The sequence below is a fragment of the Drosophila virilis genome, chromosome 4, assembly GCF_030788295.1.
Source record: "Drosophila virilis strain 15010-1051.87 chromosome 4, Dvir_AGI_RSII-ME, whole genome shotgun sequence".
NCBI classification, from domain to species: domain Eukaryota; kingdom Metazoa; phylum Arthropoda; class Insecta; order Diptera; family Drosophilidae; genus Drosophila; species Drosophila virilis.
The window spans coordinates 225,906-247,701 of record NC_091546.1 but is presented as its reverse complement, the minus strand read 5'-3'; the positions used below and the strand labels follow the sequence as shown (position 1 = coordinate 247,701).

At 44.5% G+C, this 21,796-nt stretch overlaps 1 protein-coding gene across 1 annotated transcript; it reads left to right on the top strand.

Annotated features, from left to right (window-relative positions):
* The first annotated feature begins 3,741 nt into the window (after positions 1-3,741).
* On the top strand, positions 3,742-21,719 carry ft (cadherin-related tumor suppressor fat). The gene is made up of 7 exons (XM_002059092.4): positions 3,742-9,291; positions 10,544-10,858; positions 10,920-11,153; positions 11,225-11,426; positions 11,490-11,782; positions 12,035-18,354; positions 18,418-21,719. The coding sequence occupies exons 1-7, from the start codon at positions 3,742-3,744 to the stop codon at positions 21,131-21,133; spliced, it is 15,630 nt and encodes a 5,209-aa protein (XP_002059128.2). The 3' UTR covers positions 21,134-21,719.
* The last annotated feature ends 77 nt before the right edge of the window (positions 21,720-21,796 follow it).

The window sequence follows — 21,796 nt, the reverse complement described above, 5'->3', positions numbered from 1 at the left end:
AACAATCTCTATGGCAAGAGCTTCACACTAGCATATAAAGTTAGTATGTGGTGTCCAGTGTTCATCACATACATGGAGGCATACGCATACATTAGTTCACGCCAATACAAAAGGGAAGCATACGCAGGTCGAAATTCCAAAAACAACAAAAAAAGAGGCAACAGCGGTAAAGTAAACGACAACTAACCATAAGAAAAATGACCAGCGATAATTTTAATTTGAAACCAGTTTCTATGCCAAACAAAAATTCTGCGGCGCAGCCGAACGCCGAAGACTGCACAGATCCAAGTAAGCAGAAGAAGTGGTAAGCCAAACCAAAAATTACCCACAAGAGACGAAATATTGGAAGAGAGCCTCTCCGAAGAGAGCAGCCATAGAACTAAAGCTACCTCTAAAGCAAAACAATTTCTTGTTCCCAAAGGCGCGAGAGTCAGGAGACCCTGAGTCACGCCAGCCATGGCGAACTAAACCGAGTGAACAGCATGGCAGCAACATTCAGCGGCAAGTGGAGTGGGCATGGGAGCAGCAGCCAAGTAATTTTTAATCTTATTGTGTATGGGTCGCCGGTGGCTATTGAATCTTGTTGGGTTCGCTTGCACACAAATGCGGGCCGGAGCTCACGTATTTGCTGAGTTGCCAGTGCAAGCAAGCCAATTTTTGTTTCATAGAGAAAAGGCGCGCGCTCGCCCATACACGACGAGCATTTTCAGGAGGACGGAGAAAAGCCGAGCATACCGACGTGAGCTGGAGCTGAAGTTGGAGCTGAAAACGTTTTAGTACAAGAAAATGAAAAACGAAACTGCAACAAGTGAAAAATATGTTGCGGGCGACGGCAATGCGACGGCGGCGGCTCTGCTGCTGCTAGCACTGCCTGTGTCTATGTTGTGCCTGTGCATGAGAGGCACAGGTAAAAGAGTCAGCCAGGGGGAAAAGTGTGCAGGCTGTGCAACAACAATAAGACAAGTTACCACATTTGGTACGTTTATGACGAGCGGGAGAGCCGCGCGTTCTCTCTCTTTTTTTTCCGTCCTTTCCACCCGTCTGAACCTCTCGGCTTAAACCTGTCAAGCCGCTTTTCGAAGCCTGGCCTGGTTGCTATGTTCATAATTTTGTGGTGCCTGCGTCTGAGTTCTTCTCGCAGCTCTCGCCAGTCGCCAGTTAGTTACGTTGCGACCACAGAGCGAGTGGCAGTTGGGAACGTGTGCGCGTAAAACGCTAGACAAAAGTGAAGGTTTCGTTCGATCACACAAATACAGTTACCTTGATACATCTAACCCATGCTTTATAAATACATATATATACATATATATGCTTTATAATTATCTATATACATATATATATTTATATATATATATATATGTCACATCGAAATATAAGCACATAGAAATAATATAAATCGGATCCAACGCAGTTGGTAAATTAAGTGTGGATACCACATCTCGCTCGCTGAGCTGTGCCTGTGTGTGTGTGTGTGTGTGTCTGTTGTCGTTGTATTTTTTTATAAGTGAAAAATTCCAACAACGTTGCAGCCCGCACTGCAGCAAATACAAGAGCTGAAATGAAGCAAAACACGTTTTGCTGAAAAAAATATGCTGCGTCTGTTGACGCTGACGACGATGTTGCATTTGTGTTTTCGTGTGTGCGCGTGTCGTATTTATACTATATGTATACCAGATCAACTAATATCAACAAGGCTATCTATCACAAAACTCATTTTAAAATGTGAACAAAAGTGGTGAGTATTTATAATCTATGAATAGTTTAAGTACATACATAAGATATTTCTAAGATATTTTAATATAAAAAAGGCTCAAAGGCAGTCATATGTCAGGTATTTCCGATGTGAATCGAAGAAAGAGAAAGATATATGAAATTATGAAATAGACAGCAAAACAACCTGAAAAGTTTAAGTGCATAAAAAAAATACTTTTAAGATGTGCAATTTCTCAAGTATATATCTTAAGATGAATCGAGGCTCAAAAGACAGTTAAAAATCATTTCTTTGCGATGTGAATAGAAAAAAAGAAAGAAATAAAAGCTCAGGGAATAGGTAGTAAAACGAACTGGACGCAGCAAACTCAAACAAGATTAATTGTTCAATTTTTATAAATCAACAGCAAAGTGGGCAGTTTTTGTTGTAAAGGTTGACGCCTTTTGTTGTCGGAGGCTGGGACACTGAATTGAGTGGAGCTTGTAACTGTCACGTAATATACTAAATTGTATTGCCAGAGATTTGAAAAAAAGAATACCTTTTCTTATAAATAAATAATCTTTGTTCATTGTGTCCAAGAAGAAATCATTTATGGCAGGTATCGGCATGCGCACTGCTCAAAAGCGAAATGTAAATGAATATGGAAATATGAAAAACACGTTTTCCTTCATCAGAGCTTGCTAGCTAGCCAACCGAGGTAATAAAGTGAAAAGCACGAAGAAAGAAAATAGTAATAAAAATAAAGACCAAGCGCTTGTGCGCTTGTGTTTGAATATCCCAACTTGTAGGCGCCTCATAGCGACGCGCATTGATTCCAGTTGGCTATCGTGGTTATTCCTTACGAATTTTTAGTTTGGCCATATGGCCCGCGGCTTGGTAGACTGTTAGCCAGGTTCTGTCTATGCTTTGCTCTTTTGTTATAATTTGCATTGCAAATGGTTAGTTCAATCTAGTACAGATATGGTATTTATGAGCTCTTCAAAATAGCCCGCATAACTATCTATAAACATAAAGGTAGATATCAATTATAAGCAAGAGTTACATCCTAATATTTCAGTATCAAGAACAAGTTAAGTATATAAGTCTATTACACACCTACGTCTAAAGGTATGCATGTATATTATTCAAATCACTAAAATATTTTGATGTTAAACAAAAGAAAAATGATGTTAGGGACAGAACAAAGACAACCATTCCCATAGATTGGGGCTTAAAGATTAATGAACGGGTTCGGCTTCAAAGATTTGGACAACAACAACAAATCAGGGGTAACAAATTTACGATGGATTCCATTGAAGAAAGGTTGAAACAAAAATTTCCATTTCGTGCTGGTATATAGATGTATAAATATATATTTTTTCCGTACAAAAACAAAAAGAATGCTAGCAAAGTATTGCTAGTTAGGTGAGAAACATAAGCCCCTCCTCCACTTTTGTTGTTTTTTTATTTTTTTTTTTTTTGTTCATAAAATATTTCAACATTTTTGTTGGCTTGGTAGAGTTTCATTGATAATAATAATATAAGCTTATGCATGTGAGCAAAGAAATATGTAAATACCGATCTAACTATTTTAGCATTCTGCTTTTCATATATATATATGCCATACTATGCATCTTCTCCTCTTTTCAGAACACCATAAAAGCAAAGTAGTATTTTTATGCTTGGCGAAGTATGAAAGTGTTAAAATGCTCAGTGATCGTAGAGGCACGAAATTGTTAACTGAAAATGTTAGCATGAAAGCATGATTAACTAATTAAGTTCGCTTTGGTTATAAATAATTTAGATTCGTAAGTCTGGTAAATGTGATAATCCAATAAGAAATTCCCTGCTGTTTATACTTCTATTTAAGACTAGTGTTGATGCAATTCTATAGCTTTCCGATTGTAATTTTGACTTTTTTTCTTACTTTTCAGGTGATTATAATATCCAAAGCTATCTGGAAAATGACGTGTTTTGAGTATTACACAAATAGAACACCATTAAAATATCAAAAGCACGTTGCTAATGAAAACAATAAAAAGTGAACATAAATGTTAATGGATGACAATCTGCGAATTCCATCCAGCCTTTTCAGGTTCATAGAGAAGATGCACTCGCTTCTCTCTGTCCACGGGCAACGAAGGGGGAATATTTTGCACCTGATCGTGGTAACTACGTTTGTGTTATTCCAAGCCACGGAGGCTGCATCCACACTACAGTTGTCTGCGCCTCGTGGACGTAGCTATGCCACAACGTATGAACAATATGCCGCCTTTCCAAGACGCCGCAGCTCCTCGCCAGCGGGAGAGATGCAGTCCCGCGCTGTCGATACTAGCGCCGATTTTGAAGTGCTCGAGGGGCAGCCCCGCGGCACGCTCGTTGGTTTTATACCGACAAAGCCCAAATTTACCTATCGATTTAATGAGCCTCCGCGTGAGTTTACACTGGACCAGATAACGGGCGAAGTTAAGACAAATGTCGTGCTAGATCGTGAGGGTATGCGAAGTCATTATGACCTTGTGGTACTCTCATCGCAGCCCACGTATCCAATAGAAGTGCGCATAAAAGTGCTCGATATCAATGATAATGCACCCGAGTTTCCTGAACCAAGTATTGCCGTCTCTTTTTCGGAAAGCGCAGTGGCCGGAACTCGCCTGCTGCTTGATGCGGCGACAGATGCTGATATCGGCGACAATGGAGTTACCGATCATTATGAGATTGTGGCGGGCAATTTGGATAATAAATTTCGATTAGTCACCACAACAAATCCCAGTGGCGATACGTCCTACTTACATTTGGAGACGACCGGCAACTTGGATCGCGAATCACGCGGAAGCTACCAACTAAATATTTCGGCCAGCGATGGTGGCTCTCCACCTCGATTGGGGTTTCTCCAAGTAAACGTCACAATACTGGACGTTAACGACAACCCACCGATTTTCGATCACAGCGACTACAGCGTAACGCTAAACGAAACTGTTATGCCCGGTTCGCCAGTTCTTCAGGTCATGGCATCGGATAACGATTTGGGCGACAATAGCAAGCTCACCTACTACTTGGCCGAGACGGAACATCAGTTCACGGTCGATCCCGAGACAGGGGTCATTTCTACCACTGTGCGCCTAAATTGCCCACAGCAAACGAGTCAGCAGCCCCGAGAGCCCATAGGCAAGGGTCACATCCAAAAGAGCTGCGTCTTCACGGTTTTTGCCCGCGATCATGGCTCTCCGCGTCAGGATGGGCGCACCTATGTTACAGTGAATCTGTTGGATACCAACGATCATGATCCTATTATACGCTTTCAGTACTTTCCACCAACTGGCCGCGTTGCCACCGTGGATGAGAACGCCAGCAACGGAACAGTGGTTGCTGCCGTGTCAGTGATTGACTCGGACGATGGTCTCAACGGAGAGACAACAACTCGCATAGTTTCTGGCAACGAGCTGCATCATTTTCGATTGGAAAAGACTCCACTATTTCACATTGTCCGTGTCAATGGAGTACTCGATCGTGAGGAGATTAGCAAATACAACTTGACTGTTGTGGCTATAGACAAAGGAACGCCAGAGCGAAAGGCGATAGCATATCTTATTATAGATGTAAATGACGTCAACGATCATGAGCCCGTGTTCGAGAAGTCCGAATACACTGCTGTGCTTAGTGAATTAGCGCCAACGGGCACCTTCGTGACCTCGATCGTTGCCACAGATGAGGATACGGGCGTCAATGCGCAAGTGTTCTATGAAATCCTTACGGGAAACGAGCTCAAGTGGTTTAACATCGATACGACGACGGGCCTTATTGTGACAACGGGTCCACTAGACAGGGAGGTTCAAGCCAGCGTAGAACTAAGCATATCAGCACGTGATGGCGGGCCCAATCCCAAGTTCGCTTACACTCAACTTAAGGTCACCATCTTGGATGAAAACGACGAGGCACCACACTTCGGACAACAAGAGCTCAACGTTAGCCTCAGCGAGGGCGTCAGTCCCCCGACAATAGTCGCATTGCTGTCTGCCACAGACAACGACCAGGGCACGAACGGATCGGTTACATTTTCCTTAGCGCCCAGTGTGGAACGCCTGTACCCACAACAATTTGCTATTGACTCCATAACGGGCCAATTAATGACTCGCAAAGCTCTCGATCGTGAGACAATGGCGAATTATGAAATTTTTGTGATCGCGCGCGATCAAGGCGCACCGGCACCACAGTCGGCCACAGCTACTGTTTGCCTCAGCATTTCAGATATTAACGATAATAGTCCAGAGTTTTATCCAAAGCATTACATCTACACACTGAAGGAAGAAGCTGATGTCGCACCGAACAGCATGCGAACTCTGCTCAATGTCACGGCCACTGATCGCGACGTGGGCGATAACGCCTTAATTACATATAACCTAGAATCTGGTGGCGACAATGTTTTCCACGTTGACTCTCGCACGGGTGCTGTCATATTTGCGGTACGTGGCGATGATGCTCTTAAACAACTGAAAAAACCCTATTACAAGCTGCGCATTTCTGCCAGAGACTCTGGTGAAAAACGCAGCTTGCAGGATGCCGTTGTGGAAATTGTAATGGAATCTAAATCAACAACGCTCGACTTTGACGCTCATAATGGATATGATTTTCAAGTTGTTGAGGATCCTGATCAAAAGATGACCAAGCTGGGTCGCGATGTTGGCCGGGTGCAAGTTAAGCGGCAACCGATCTTTGCAGATGCAGCCATCGAGTATGTTATCATTTATGGTGACAGAGCCGAGTATTTTGCAATTGACCAACACAGCGGCCGCATCACAACTGCACGCCGTATTGATCGAGAAGCACAGGCACAATATCAGTTAGTTGTCATGGCGCGCAGCGTAAATAGGTCTAGCTCCATGTCTGGATTTGCCTATGGGAAGTGCAATGTTCACATAGCGATTCTTGATTTAAATGATAATGCACCCAATTTCGCTCAAGATCGTGACACAGAAGCTTCGATTTGGTTGCCGGAGGATACCGCTGTGGGGCAAGAAATTTATTTGTCCCGTGCCCGCGACCGTGACGCTGGTGTCAACAGTCGCATTCGCTATAATTTCACCTACAACCCGGATCAACAGTTTCGCATTAATCCTGCCACAGGCGTAGTCTACTTGCAGAAGCCAGTACGTGCCGATCCTGGCACAGTTTTCTATGTGGAGATAATTGCAACAGATGGGGGTACGCCATCGCTAAGCAGTCGACTAAGTCTCCCCGTAAATATTGCCGACGTAAATGATCACACCCCTGTATTTGATCACACATCCTATGAAACTTCGCTCTTGGAGACCACCAAGGTGAACACACGCTTTTTCGCGCTAGCTGCCTCGGACAGCGATCTTGGGCCCAACGGACGTATAGCATATGAGATTATAGATGGAAATTCTGACCGTAAATTTGGAGTCTTCCCTGATGGCTTCTTGTTTGTCCGCGCGCCTCTCGATCGCGAGGAACGCGACTATTATGCACTTACAATTTCTTGTAGCGATGCCGGCACACCATCCCGGTCGTCGGTAGTACCAGTCGTCATCCATGTTATTGATGAGAACGACAATCCACCACAGTTCACAAATAGTACATTCACTTTTAATATCCCAGAGAACGCCCCAGCAAATACATTTGTCGGAAAGTTAACTGCGGTGGATCGAGATATTGGACGAAATGCAGAATTAAGTTTCAGTGTCCTTTCGCAGTCACAGGACTTTAAGATTGATACGCACAATGGCTTTATCAAGACCCTTCGACCCTTCGATCGGGAGGCTCTGGTGCGAAGCACAGGCAATAGTGCCAGCGTCGGCGACGAGGAACGAAATATCAGTAGCGGTGGCTCCAATTATATACTGCTCGAGGCTATTGTCACAGACAATGGCATTCCGCCACTGCACGACAAGGTTAAGGTCAAAGTAATTATCACTGATGTCAACGATAATGCTCCGGAGTTCTTACGTACACCCTACCAAGTAACTATCTCCGAAGATGCACCTGAGGGAACACATATTATGCACATATTTACCAAGGATGCAGATGAAGGTCTTAATGGAGATGTATATTATACACTGGTTGCAGGGAATGAAGCCAACCTTTTCGGCTTAGATAGCGCCACAGGTCTGCTGATCCTTGCACATAGATTGGACCGGGAATCACAAGAAATTCATCGCCTTACTGTAGTCGCACGGGACGCAGCAATAAAAAATTCTCTAACTTCCAGCGTCAACATTACCATTACAGTGCTGGACGATAATGACAATGCGCCGGAGTTCACACAATCGAGCAGCGAAATATCTGTGTTGGAAACTAGTCCCAGTGGAACAGAACTTATGCGGTTCCGGGCCAGCGATGCAGATCAAGGCATGAATAGCCAAGTGGTATTTAGTATAACAGCAGGCAACCGCAGGGACACATTCCACATTGACAGCGTTAGTGGTAGCCTTTACCTACACAAGCCGTTGGACTATGAGGATATTACCAATTATACGTTAAACATAACAGCATCAGACTGCGGTATTCCGCCGCTTTCCACCACAGTCTTATACAACGTCGTTGTGGTGGATGATAACGACAATCCACCCATATTTCCAAGCACGGCAATTGTGCGTCAAATAAAGGAGGGTATCGCACTCAAGACGCCAATTGTCACAGTCACTGCAGATGATCCTGATTCCGGTGTGAATGGTAAGGTAACGTACGTTATCAGCCGACAGGAGCCCGAAACGGCCGGTGGACGTCACTTTGGCATTAACACACAGACGGGCGTCATATATACGCTGCGTGAGATTGACCGAGAGGCCATTGATAACTTTCGGTTGACTGTAGTAGCCACGGATCAGGCACAACCCTCAGATCGCCAGCTGGCCACGGAGAAGCTGGTCACAGTCATTGTAGAAGATGTCAACGACAATGCGCCAATTTTTGTTTCAATGAATGCAGCAATTTTGCCAACATTGCTGAACGGCTCGATTCCACCGGGGAGTATAGGTGGTTATGTGATGCAGGTGTTGGCCCGCGATGCAGATTCGTCGAGCAACGGCCTGGTCACATATGAGTTTGCCGGGGGCCAGCAAGAACTTTTCCATCTGCATCGTAACACGGGAGTTATCACACTTGGTAGTCAAGGTAGTCAACCCCAAACTAAGCCTAATGTGCGTTACCAATTGACCTTAAGGGCCACGGACGAAGCAAGTGGCGAGCGGAAGAGCACTGAAACCTATATCACAATAATAACACTTGGCACTAGTGATGGTGAAGGCGATAGGCCAATATTTGAGAATCACAACGCCCTATTTGGATCAGTGTACGAGAATGAGCCGATCGGGACGAGTATACTGACGGTAAGCGCACAGCTTGAAGGCACTGAGATCGAGTACTATGTGACAAATGTCACGACGTCCACGTCATCTATATTCGGCCATGCGAGCAGCAGTGAGATGCGTGTCCAAGTTGACCGTCTTTTTGATATCGATGCTAAATTGGGCATATTATCGACAGCAGTTGAATTGGACCGGGAAGCTGGCCCCTCCAACTACGAGATCGAGGTCCATGCCATCGCACTGGGCGGAAAGCCTCGGACAGCTCGTACAAAGGTAAGTCTACATGACGTTTCGAATGATGATGCAGCAGAAGCTGAGCACGTTTACGTGAAAAAAGCGGGTTGCTGCTTTTATAGTGTTCCAGGTAAACCTACTTTTGTCTGCTGCGCCTGTAGCTGAGGGTTTTTGCATACGGGGTCTGGTTTAAGGGCTTATCAGTATAAGTTAAGACCGCACTAATGCGCTTTTAATGTCTACTGTAGATATGAAAATTTGATTAAACACAAAGCAGAGTTTTAGACCTGCGCATATATAAAAAATGCAAATCGCCAGGTGAGAATAGTCAGGCGTATTTTAAAGTAGGAGACCTTACGACGATGAACCTAAACACTTACAAAATCGGTATAAATAGACCTCAGGCACAAAATAATAATATGTTCCATTGCCAGTTTTTTTTCATTTTCGATAATACCCTAACATATTTCTTTAGCGATCTTTCGACTTAAATGTCAGTCTTGGCCCTATTTTCAATTTGCCGATTTCGCAGCGCATGACGCAGTCTGGATGCCAGCAACTGCAAAATCGTCGACCTGTTTTCAGACAGCAAATAAAAAATAAACGAATTCACAACAGTAAACATCTTTGAGACTGTTGAGCGATGTACAACGGCCCTTCAGCCAACTTTTGGGCACTTAAGCCCTTGCCACTCGGCAACCATTGGTGTTGCTCAGCGGGAACGTCGCATCCCCGCTTGAGACATGCTTTATGCGTAGGTATGCCAGCAATGTACAGATGCAAATGTGTATACGAGTAGTTCCAGTTCTGCGCAGCTTCTTGGACATATTACGGTCAGAGTGCTGTGTATATATGTAGCAGGTTATTTAAACATACAAACTCGGGCCGCGGCGACTGAAACCTTGCGTGCTAAAAGTATTTCAATCAATTTTATTGTTTTTTTTTTATTTTGCATTTTTTTTTGATTTAAAACGATTGCCATGTCTTTTTTTCGGATGTGCGTTTATTTTAAAAATGTATTTAGAGTGTAGGGTGCTGATGTTGCGTTGGAATTAAGCAACCGGTAGCGCATAAGAAGGTAGAGTATCGCAAAAGAGCTAGACAGGTTAACTAACATATTAAAAAGGGTCTTTTGTACCTTGTGTGATCGCCAATACAAATGCAAACTGTGACAGTGATTTAGTCATTTAATTTGCAGGTCTGTAAATATTAGAGAAAACATCTGTAATCAAGTTATTCAATGTCTAGAACCTTCATACGAGCAAAACTATTTTATTCCACTTTTGTACAGGTTCAGGTGACTGTGTTGGATAAAAATGATAGTCCCCCGAAAGTTCTCGATACGCCATTAATTTATACTGTAAGCGAAGATCTAGCGATCGGACACACCATAGCTACAATTCGAGCCACCGATCCTGATCCAGATATTATGAGCAGTATGGTTTTCACCCTAATCAATGGTCATGATGGAAAGTTTATCCTGGAACCATCAACTGGAAAACTTCAATTGAGAGACTCTTTGGATCGTGAAGCAAAGGACAAGTACAATATGCGCATCCGAGTGAGCGATGGGGTGCAGTATACAGAAACAGATATAATCATACAGGTAAGTAATCGGAACGTATTTTTTACTGGCAACTGATTAAATGCTAATTATTCGTTAATAGGTGGATGACACCAACGATAACCCGCCCGTTTTTGAAGAATCCGTTTACTCCTTTGACATACCAGAGAACGCACCACGTGGATACCAAGTTGGTGAAATTGTGGCCAAAGATGCAGATTTGGCTCAAAATGCACAAGTCTCATATGCAGTTGTTTCTGATTGGGCCAACGACGTATTTAGCTTAAATCCTCAAACGGGAGCACTTACTTTGACAGCTAAATTGGATTACGAGGATGTAAGACATTCAACGTTTTCTTCCATAAAATTTTGTGTTTCACATCTCCCACATTTTTTTTTTGCAAACAGGTGCAGCACTACATATTACTTGTGCAAGCACAGGACAACGGTCAACCTAGTCTTTCAACTACTATTACTGTATATTGTAATGTACTTGACTTAAACGATAATACGCCATTATTCGATCCCATGAGCTATTCAAGTGAAATATTGGAAAATGTTCTTGTAGGAAAGGAAGTAGTCACCGTGTCCGCCAAAGACATCGATTCGGGTTAGTTATTCTAAATAAATTGATTAAACTTTATTAAAATTGGCGCCATGAGCTTTATTATAGGAAACAATGGCCTCATCGAATTCAGCATAACAGCCGGGGACGAAGACGGCGACTTTTGGATCAACAGCAACGGTACGATATCCACACGTCGACAACTTGACCGCGAGCATCGCAGTGCCTATACTCTGACGGTCACTGCCCGCGACTGCGCCGATGAAATGGCCATTTTCAGTGAGCTGAAGGAATCACAGTTGAAACTCAAATATCGGTCGCCTCGGCGATATAATAAAAAACATCAGCAAGATCAGTTTTTATCACATCAAAAACAAGAACGGCTGTCGTCGACCGTGCAGGTAAGCTACCCAGCAAGAGAGCTTCATTTTAGATATCTATGTGAGAAGGTATAAAACCAGAAAATGCTTAACCGGGCTTGACCTGTGACAAGTCTGATTACTACTATTTATACTTGGTCAAGCCCTAATTAAACAGAAACTTGTTTTAAGAACTTTTGGCTTAACCTGTTTTAAATAGATTATTGAGCATATCATTGCTCAAGGAATTGACACAAATGTTAGAGTGTCATTAAAAACTTTTCTCTTTCACAGGTAACAATACTTATCAAAGACGTCAACGACGAAGCGCCCGTGTTTGTTTCCGCAAATGAGACGACAGTGATGGAGAATGTGGCCATCAACACGGTTGTGTTTACAGTGAAAGCCATTGACAACGACGAGGGACGCAATGGCTACATAGACTATTATCTTGACGATAAAAGCAGATTAAGTGATGACAATGGATCGGCTGAGCCTCTGCCATTTACTTTGAACCCAACCGATGGTATTTTACGCGTTGCCGATTTACTGGATAGAGAGCTCCGATTAAATTATGTTTTAAATATAACAGCGCGGGATCGTGGAGATCCGCCACTTGCAACGCAATCCCAGCTCACGATTAAAATCCTTGATGTTAACGACAACATTCCAGTATTTGATCCGAAGCAATACTCCGCATCCGTGGCAGAGAATGCTAGTATAGGCGCCATGGTGCTCCAAGTGTCTGCCACAGACATGGACGAGGGCGACAATGGCCGTGTGCGCTATTCGATTGTGTCGGGCGACCAAAATCGTGATTTTAGCATAAGCGAGGACACTGGAATAGTAAGAGTTGCCAAAAATTTGAACTATGAGCGGAAAGCGCGATATATATTGACAGTACGTGCCGAGGATTGTGCACCAAAGGAAAGCGCCAGTGATATTGCCGAGCTAATCATCAGCATAATTGACATAAATGATAATCGACCTACATTCTTGGACTCCCCTTACATTGCCCGCGTCATGGAGAATACTTTACCACCCAACGGCGGCTATTTGCTCACCGTAACTGCTTTCGATGCCGATACTCCGCCTCTGAACAACCAAGTAAGATACTTTCTCAAGGAAGGCAATGCGGATCTGTTTCGTATCAATGCCTCAACGGGCGACATTGTCCTACTAGGAACTCTCGATCGTGAGCTACAGAATGAGTACATATTAACGCTCGTTGCCATGGACACTGGCTCTCCGCCGCTGTCAAATACTGGGATTGTGAGAGTTGAAGTCCAAGATATCAACGACAACGGACCTGTTTTTGAGCTCCAATATTACCATGCCTCTATCCAAGAAAATCTTCCGGTTGGGTCGTTGGTGCTCAAGCCCGTTGCCACCGACAAGGACACTGGTCTTAATGGTAAGCTACGGTTTGATTTGCTCGGAGAACACATGTCGCATTTCCACATTGACACTGACACGGGCGAAATAACTACGGCTGCCGTATTGGATCGTGAAAGCATAGCTGTTTACCAGCTAACACTTATGGCTCAAGACAGTTCCATAATTGAACCGCGCGCAACTTCTGTAAATCTGACGATCAAAGTGGGGGATACAAATGATAATGTGCCAAAGTTTGAGGCCAACAATTTTAATATTGTTGTGCCAAACAATATCCGCGCTGGAGAATTTGTTTTTGGTGCACGAGCCACGGATTTGGATGAGGGCGAAAATGCAATGGTTGTTTATAATATAAATGGTAAGGATCAACACATTTTCGAAGTGCACCCATCCACGGGAGTTATACGTACAAAAATGGAGCTGGCACAAAAATATAAGCCAAACGTTGACATTATCTATAACATAAACATTCAAGCAACGGATCAAGGATATATGTCTCAAATCTCGACAGCTGAGCTTACTGTGCAACTACGTCCGGTGGAGCTCTTTCCTGTGTTCTCTTACATGCCTATCACTCAATTTAATTTACCGGAGGATGTGCAACCTGGAAAAATGATTGCCAAATTGGCAGCCTCATCACCAAAAAAAGGATCTATTGCCAATATAAGGTATAAAATAGCCGGTGGAAATATGGGAAATACAGCTATTGTTGATTCGACTACGGGTGTTTTAAGCGTTGGCCAAGATGGATTGGACTATGAATTGGCTCATCAATATGAGATCTGGGTTGCAGCCGCCGATTCGGATAGACCAAGCCTTCGTACTGTTATGAAGTTGACCATTAACGTTACTGATGCTAATGATAATCCTCCAGTTATGGAGAAGCTTATCTACAACGCAGAAATCATGGAGGAGGAAACACCACCGCAACTTATTGTTGCAATCAAGGCGAAAGATAGGGATTCTGGAGAAAACGGTGAGGTTAGCTACCGATTAAAAAATGACTACAACGGCACCTTTGAAATTGTCGATTCTGGCGAAATTTATACAACCATGCGCCTAGATCGTGAAGAATTCAGTGATTATGCGCTTGTTGTGGAAGCCGTTGATCAAGGTGTGCCCCAGCTGACAGGTACTGCGAGTGTCTTGCTGCATCTACTAGATAAAAACGACAATCCCCCCAAATTTACACGTTTATATTCACTGAACGTAACAGAAAATGCTGAAATTGGCAGTTTTGTAATATGTGTGACCTCATCTGACCTAGATTTGGGCGAAAATGCAAATGCCACGTATTCATTTAGCGAGAACCCAGGTAAAAAGTTTAAAATTGACTCGCAGAGTGGCAACATTACGGTAGCAGGACAAATTGACCGTGAACAACAGGATGAATACATTCTCAAGGTTGTGGCCTCAGACGGAGCCTGGCGAGCGGAGACTCCAATCACAATTACCATACAGGATCAGAACGATAATGCACCTGAGTTTGAGCATAGTTTCTACAGTTTCAATTTTCCGGAGCTTCAGCATGCAGTGGCTTTTGTGGGCCAGATCATAGCAACCGATCGAGACAAGCAGGGTCCCAACTCTGTCATCTCATACTCCTTACAGTCACCATCCCCCATATTTAGCGTTGACCCCGCTACGGGCGAGATCTTCAGCAAAACACAAATCCAGTACAAGCACTCACAGTACATCAGCTCTCCGGAGAACATGTTCGCACTTACCATCCTGGCTACAGACAATGGAAAGCCGCCACTCTATACAGAATGTCTTGTAAATATTAACATAGTGGACGCAAATAATAACCCGCCGAAGTTTGAGCATACAGAATATCTCTCCCCGTTGCCTGAACAAGCGGGCGCTGGTCAGCGTGTTGTGAGAGTACACGCTAATGATGATTGCGACGTCGGAGTCAACGCGGAGATTGACTACTCGTTGATTAGCTCTAATCTGAGCGCTTACTTTACCATCAATAAGCATGACGGCTGGGTAACATTGATTAAACAGATTAAATTGCCAGCTAATTCACGATTTGAGCTAAACGTAAGGGCCACTGACCGTGGTGTTCCACCACTATCAGATCAGACTCGTGTTATCGTGGTGGTCACTGATGAAAATCGACACGCTCCCGAATTCAACCCACGGAGCTATCAAGTGATTGTGCCAGAAAACGAGCCCATTGGCACCACGATTATCACAGTCTCTGCGACAGACAAAGACACCGGGCCCAATGGCATGCTGCACTACGCCATTTCAGGCGGCAACGAAAGGAACTATTTTAATGTCAATGAACGTACAGGTGCCATCATAATAATGCAGCCATTAGATTACGATCTAATGCAGGAATACCACTTAAACATATCCGTCAAGGATTTGGGCTACAAGGCTTTGACTGCGTTAGCTATGCTCACGATCATACTAACTGATGTTAATGACAATCCACCGGTGTTTAATCAATCGGAATATCACGGCTATATTGCAGAAAATAAACCAGTCGGAACAGCCGTATTTCAGGCACACGCAACCGATAAGGATTCACCGAAAAACGCCATCATACACTATTCATTTCTGGCTAGGGGCACCGATCATCACTTCTTCAGTATCAATGTCAGCAATGGTACAATATTATCTACCGCCAGTTTTGACTATGAGGAGCGCCGTAGTTACACGCTGCATATTAAAGCAAAAAATCCAGACTCCAGCATGGAAAGTTATGCAGTGCTGTATGTACACGTCTTGGGAGTTAATGAATTCTATCCGCAGTTTGTGCAATCTGCTTTTCATTTTGATGTTTCGGAAACTTCGTCTGTGGGTACCGCAGTGGGATCGGTACAGGCCACCGATAAAGATATTGGCGAAGATGGTAGAATTTACTATTTGTTGGTTGGCTCTAGTAATGATAAGGGCTTTGGTATCAACACAAACACAGGCTTGATATATGTCACCCGTAATTTGGATCGCGAGACCCAGAATCGCGTCGTGCTAATGGTAATGGCTAAAAATTACGGTAGCATACGAGGAAATGATACGGCTGAAGCGCAAGTTACAATCTCTATTCAGGACGGAAACGATCCACCGGAGTTTGTTAAGCGTTACTACTCTTCAACAATATTGGAGTCTGTGCCGCCTGGAACTATGGTGACAACAGTCAAAGCAATTGACAAGGATGTTCGTCCGCAAAACAATCAGTTCACATACTCAATAATTAATGGAAACATAAAGCAAAGTTTCAAGATCGACGCAGAAACCGGCGAGATCAGCACTGCAGTACTCTTAGACCGAGAGGATATTGCGTACTATAATCTAGTTATAGGTGCAATTGATACAGGTCTACCACCGCAGACGGGCACTGCTACAGTGCGCATTGACTTGGACGATATCAACGACAATGGGCCCACATTTAGTTCAGATGGCCTTCTAGGCTATATCTCAGAAAACGAACCTGCAGGCACATCGATAATCACGTTAGCAGCAAGTGATCCAGACCTGCCGCACAATGGAGCACCTTTCAGTTATAAGATTGTGGGTGGCAAGCATAAAGCTTGGTTTACCATCGACAAATACACAGGATTGGTAAGGTCTACTGCTAGCTACGATCGAGAAGCAACCCCCCTTCTAGAAGCCATCATTGAGGTGGAGGACAGCGGAAGCCCTAAACAACAGTCCCAACATAAGCTGGTTATAAAGGTGCTAGATCAAAATGACAATCCATCCACGCCGCGCACTGTCCATGTGGCTGTCAGTATCTTTAACGGGGATTTACCTGCGAATACGAAACTAGCTGATGTACGCCCAAACGATGTTGATATTGTTGGAGACTATCGCTGTCGTTTGCAAGGCAGTGGACAGCTGATAATAAAGAGCAGCTGTGACCTGTACACAACGTCATTGACTACGCCAATGTCATACCTGTACGACGTAACTGGTAATGATGGGAAACATGGCGATGTCAGCTATAAGGTTACCGTGGATTTTCAGAGTTTCAACAATAACACACTTGCCAACACTCTGCCCCTCTTATTACGGAATATGTCAGCTACGCAATTTTTGGCGCATTATTACCGTCAAGCCCTAGAGATGCTTCAATCACGCTTTGGTCCTGGTGATGAAATTCTTCTTTACAGCCTAATTGAAATAGACACCAATAACGCAAGTAATATAGATCTAGAAGCCCTATTTGTCGTGCGCATGTCCAACCTCACCTACCATCAACCACATCAAATTGTCGAACGTCTGCGTGAAAAGCGCTCTTCTCTATCCGACCTATTGCACACGGATATAGTAATCGGGTATGAACCTTGCAGTACACCTAATGTTTGTGCTAATGGCGGGGTGTGCAGTGCTACAATTCGCCTGCTGGATACGAGCCACTTCAGCATCATCGACAGCCCTTCGCTTGTTCTTAGTGGACCACGCATCATTCACGACTACACTTGCCAATGTGCTAAGGGCTATGCGGGTGAACAGTGCGCCAGACGGCAGGATCCCTGTCTACCTAGCCCCTGCCAAGGGCAGGCTCAATGCCGACGAATGGGTAATGACTATCAGTGCGAGTGTCCGGCTAATCGAGAGGGCAAGGAGTGTCAAAAGGAGCGAAGTGATGTGTGCTGGAGTAAGCCTTGCCACAATGGCGGCAGCTGCCAACGTAGCCCAGATGGAGCCTCATACTTTTGCCTTTGCCGACCCGGCTATCGGGGCAGTCAGTGTGAGAGTATTACCGATTCGTGTCGACCAAATCCGTGTCTGCACGGTGGCTTATGCGTCAGCTTAAAACCAAGCTATAAATGCAGTTGTCCATCAGGTCGCTATGGGCGTCATTGTGAACGTTTTAGCTACGGATTTGAGCCACTATCCTTCATGAGCTTCCCCTCTTTGGATCCAACAACGAACGATATTTCTATAGTGTTTGCTACGAGTAAGCCGACGGCGTTATTAGTCTATAACTACGGTTTGCAGAACGGAGGACGTTCAGATTTTTTGGCCATTGAGCTGGTGAAGGGTCAAGCCGTTTTCTCTTCGGGAGGCTCACGTACTGCCATTAGCACAGTTGTGGCAGGACTCAATCTGGCCGATGGTAGCTGGCACAAAGTAACAGCCACCCGCAATGGTCGCGTCATGTCGCTGAGCATCGCCAAATGTACAGAATCTGGTGAAGTGTGCTCGGAATGCATTCCCGGCGACTCCAGCTGTTATGCGGACGACGTTGTTCCCATGGGGTAAGCAAACTTTAGACTAAATCTACAAATGAGAAAGTAAAGTAATTATCGCTTTTATTGCAGCACACTTAACTTTAACAAACAGCCTCTCTTTATTGGAGGCTTACAATCAGCAGATCCAGTACTCGAGCGTCCGGGTCAAATTCACAGTGACGACCTTGTTGGGTGCATTCACAGTGTTTCGATCAATGGACGCGCCTTGAATTTGAGCTCACCAATACAGCAGCATGGCATTTTACCAGGCTGCAATAGACAGGCCTGCCAGCCAGCTCTGGCAGCGGAACGCTGCAGTAGCTATGCGGGCCAATGCATTGATCGCTGGTCAACCTCGCTTTGTCAGTGTGGTGGTGAGCTACTCTCTCCTGACTGTGGTGACTCACTGGAGCCTGTCAAAATAAGCAGTGGTGGTTTCGTGGAATTCAAAATCTCTGAACAATATCGACGAATGCAGCTTCTGGACAATCTGTACAACGGAAACAATGCGTGGTCAAGCTTTGGCAGTCGCACAAAGCGTCTGTCATTGTATAACGCGAGTGCTGTAACGACATCCTTCTATGACCCCCCCAAGGTCTTGAGTTTTCTCTTTCGCACATACAAGTCACACGGATTGATATTTTATGCTGCAACCAATCAGATGTACACTACATTGTCCCTGTTGAACGGCAAACTGGTTTACTATTCAAAGCAGCACCTGTCCATCAACATGACTGTGCCAGAGCCAGCAGCGTTAAATGATGGCAAATGGCACAATATTAGTCTCCGCAGCCAGAGTCACATCCTGCACCTGCTTATTGATGGACACCAAGTGGGCGAGGAGTTGGACGTGGCGGGCGTGCATGACTTCCTAGATCCGTATCTTTCTACGCTTTGTGTGGGCGGTGCCTCTAACGTTTTGATAAATGAAGAACCTTTTACGGGATGCATAGCCAACTTCACCATCAATAATGAATTGCAGCCGCTAAATGGCTCAGGCAGCATATTTCACGAAGTAAAACAACATGGAGTTGTGGAACTTGGCTGCAAAGGGACAGATATTGGTGTCGATGCTGCCCAAGTGGCTGATCCATTGAGCATAGGCATCACACTGGTTATTGTGTTTTTCGTCATACTTGTAGTAGCTATATTCGGCTCATATGTTATTTATCGCTTTCGGGGAAAACAGGAAAAGATTGGTAGCCTCAGCTGCGGTGTACCAGGATTTAAAATAAAGCACCCCGCCCCAGCTACTCAAAGCCAAACAGCCGACCACGTCAATTCCCGTAGTATACATGCGAGTGATTCTCCAGCACCAATCGTATGCAACAATGATCACATGCGCCCGCCTAATCATCATTTGGCCGGACCAGAGCTTATTACAAAGAAGTTCAAAGAACGCGGTGATCTACCACCCACCGCCGACCATTCGCAGCCACAGCAACGTCCCCAACGCCCGGACATCATTGAACGCGAGGTGGTGGGCAAGAGTCCACCAATCAGAGAGGAACATCATCTCTCTATACCACCACCAAACCCACTGCACCCCCTCGACCATGGAAGTTCTGTGGATTTGGGCTCCGAGTATCCGGAACACTATGATTTAGAAAACGCCAGCTCCATTGCGCCGTCCGATATTGATATCGTTTACCATTATAAGGGGTACCGCGAAGCGGGGGGCATGCGCAAGTATAAAGCAACCACGCCTCCCGTAGCATCCTATACACACCACAAACACCAGAGCACAGCAGCCCAACAGCAGCATCGACATTCACCGCGCCACGCTGTCAGCGGCCCCTTTGTACCACGTGTACCTAATCAAAACAACCAACCACCCCCATCAACAAGTGCTTCTCGCACCCACCAGACTACCCCACTGGCACGCCTATCGCCCAGCTCTGAGTTAAGCTCTCAACAACCCAGGATTCTAACCCTGCATGATATCTCGGGCAAACCGTTACAGAGTGCGCTTCTGGCCACCACATCTAGCTCTGGTGGCGTTGGCAAGGATGCGCTCCACAGCAACAGCGAACGTAGCCTAAATAGTCCTGTGATGTCGCAACTGTCCGGACAGAGTTCCAGTGCCAGTCGTCAAAAGCCTGTGGCACCGCCTAAAGCACCAACACAGACCTCAATGGGTCTCACGGCAGAGGAAATTGAGAGACTCAATGCTCGGCCGAGAACTTGCAGCCTAGTTTCGACCCTTGATTTGTCATCAAGCAGTGAAGCGCCGACGCCACGAGTTCCAGGTGGTGCACTTCACCTGTCGCTTGGCGGAGATGTGGATGCGCATAGTTCAACCTCAACAGATGAGAGTGGCAACGATAGCTTTACTTGCTCTGAGATCGAGTATGACAACAATAGTTTAAGCGGCGATGGCAAGTACTCCACCAGCAAAAGCATGCTCGATAGTCGCAGTCCTGTGGCGCGTGCAATCAGCGGGGAACCAAGCAGGAACCAAAATGTGTCAAAAACTCCGCCCATACCACCGCACGCCTATGACGGATTTGAGTCATCTTTTCGCGGCTCGCTTAGTACACTTGTCGCCAGCGACGACGATCTAGCGAACCACCTGAGCGGCATTTACCGCAAAGCAAATGGGAACGCTTCGCCATCTGCAACCACATTGGGCTGGGAGTATTTGCTGAACTGGGGACCAAGCTATGAGAATCTAATGGGCGTATTCAAGGACATAGCAGAGCTGCCAGACACGACAAGCTCGCTGCAACAGCAACAGCAGCCAGCCCAACCAGTGTCGACTTTACGTATACCCAATGTACAAAAACCACCAGAGGAGTATGTGTGAAATACTCAGGACCGAGTATGTATATTAAGCGCAAGACTTTAACCCTTTACTAGTGTTAAGCGTCGCCATTTCATTTTGTAATGTACAACGAAAATGTATCGTTATTATTTAAGCTAAGTTTCTATTAACTATTGCATTGATATTTATGAAATTTTACTTTAAAACCTTAACACCTTGTATCAAGGTTACTCATCCTAAGTGCATATCCATATAGGATTCTAACATAATTGTACTGACTGATATGCATTTGCCAATAGTAAAGCAAAGGCCAACAAAAGCTGGTTGGAAAGTGTAGTTTGAATAACTTAGTACTTCTTGAATTATACTCTTAGTTTTTAGTAATCAAATAACTTCTGTAAATGTATGTATTTGTGCTATATTAAAATAGTTCAGCTAAACTATTTATTGCCATTTAAGTACATTATAAACTCTCTCATTAGTACATTATAAACTCTCTCTCGCCAGCATTTTTACTAGTTATACTAATAATATGAGACTTAAGGTATGCAACTAAAACTTTCAAACAATTAGCTAGCTAAAATATAGTTAGTTTTTGTATGTTACAATAAATATAAATTAAAATTGAGTTTTTGTTTCGTTTGCCAAAAGTTCTTGTTGTTTATAAGTTTGCACTTTAAGTTCGCGCAGCTGTTTTGGGAGAGG

What these genes read in the sequence shown, in the direction of transcription:
- ft (XM_002059092.4), top strand. Translation starts at nt 3,742, where the DNA reads ATGTTAATGGATGACAATCTGCGAATTCCATCCAGCCTTTTCAGGTTC. An exon ending in CTCGGACAGCTCGTACAAAG is followed by an intron (nt 9,292 to 10,543) that starts GTAAGTCTACAT and finishes ACTTTTGTACAG; the next exon opens with GTTCAGGTGACTGTGTTGGA. An exon ending in GACGACGTTGTTCCCATGGG is followed by an intron (nt 18,355 to 18,417) that starts GTAAGCAAACTT and finishes CTTTTATTGCAG; the next exon opens with CACACTTAACTTTAACAAAC.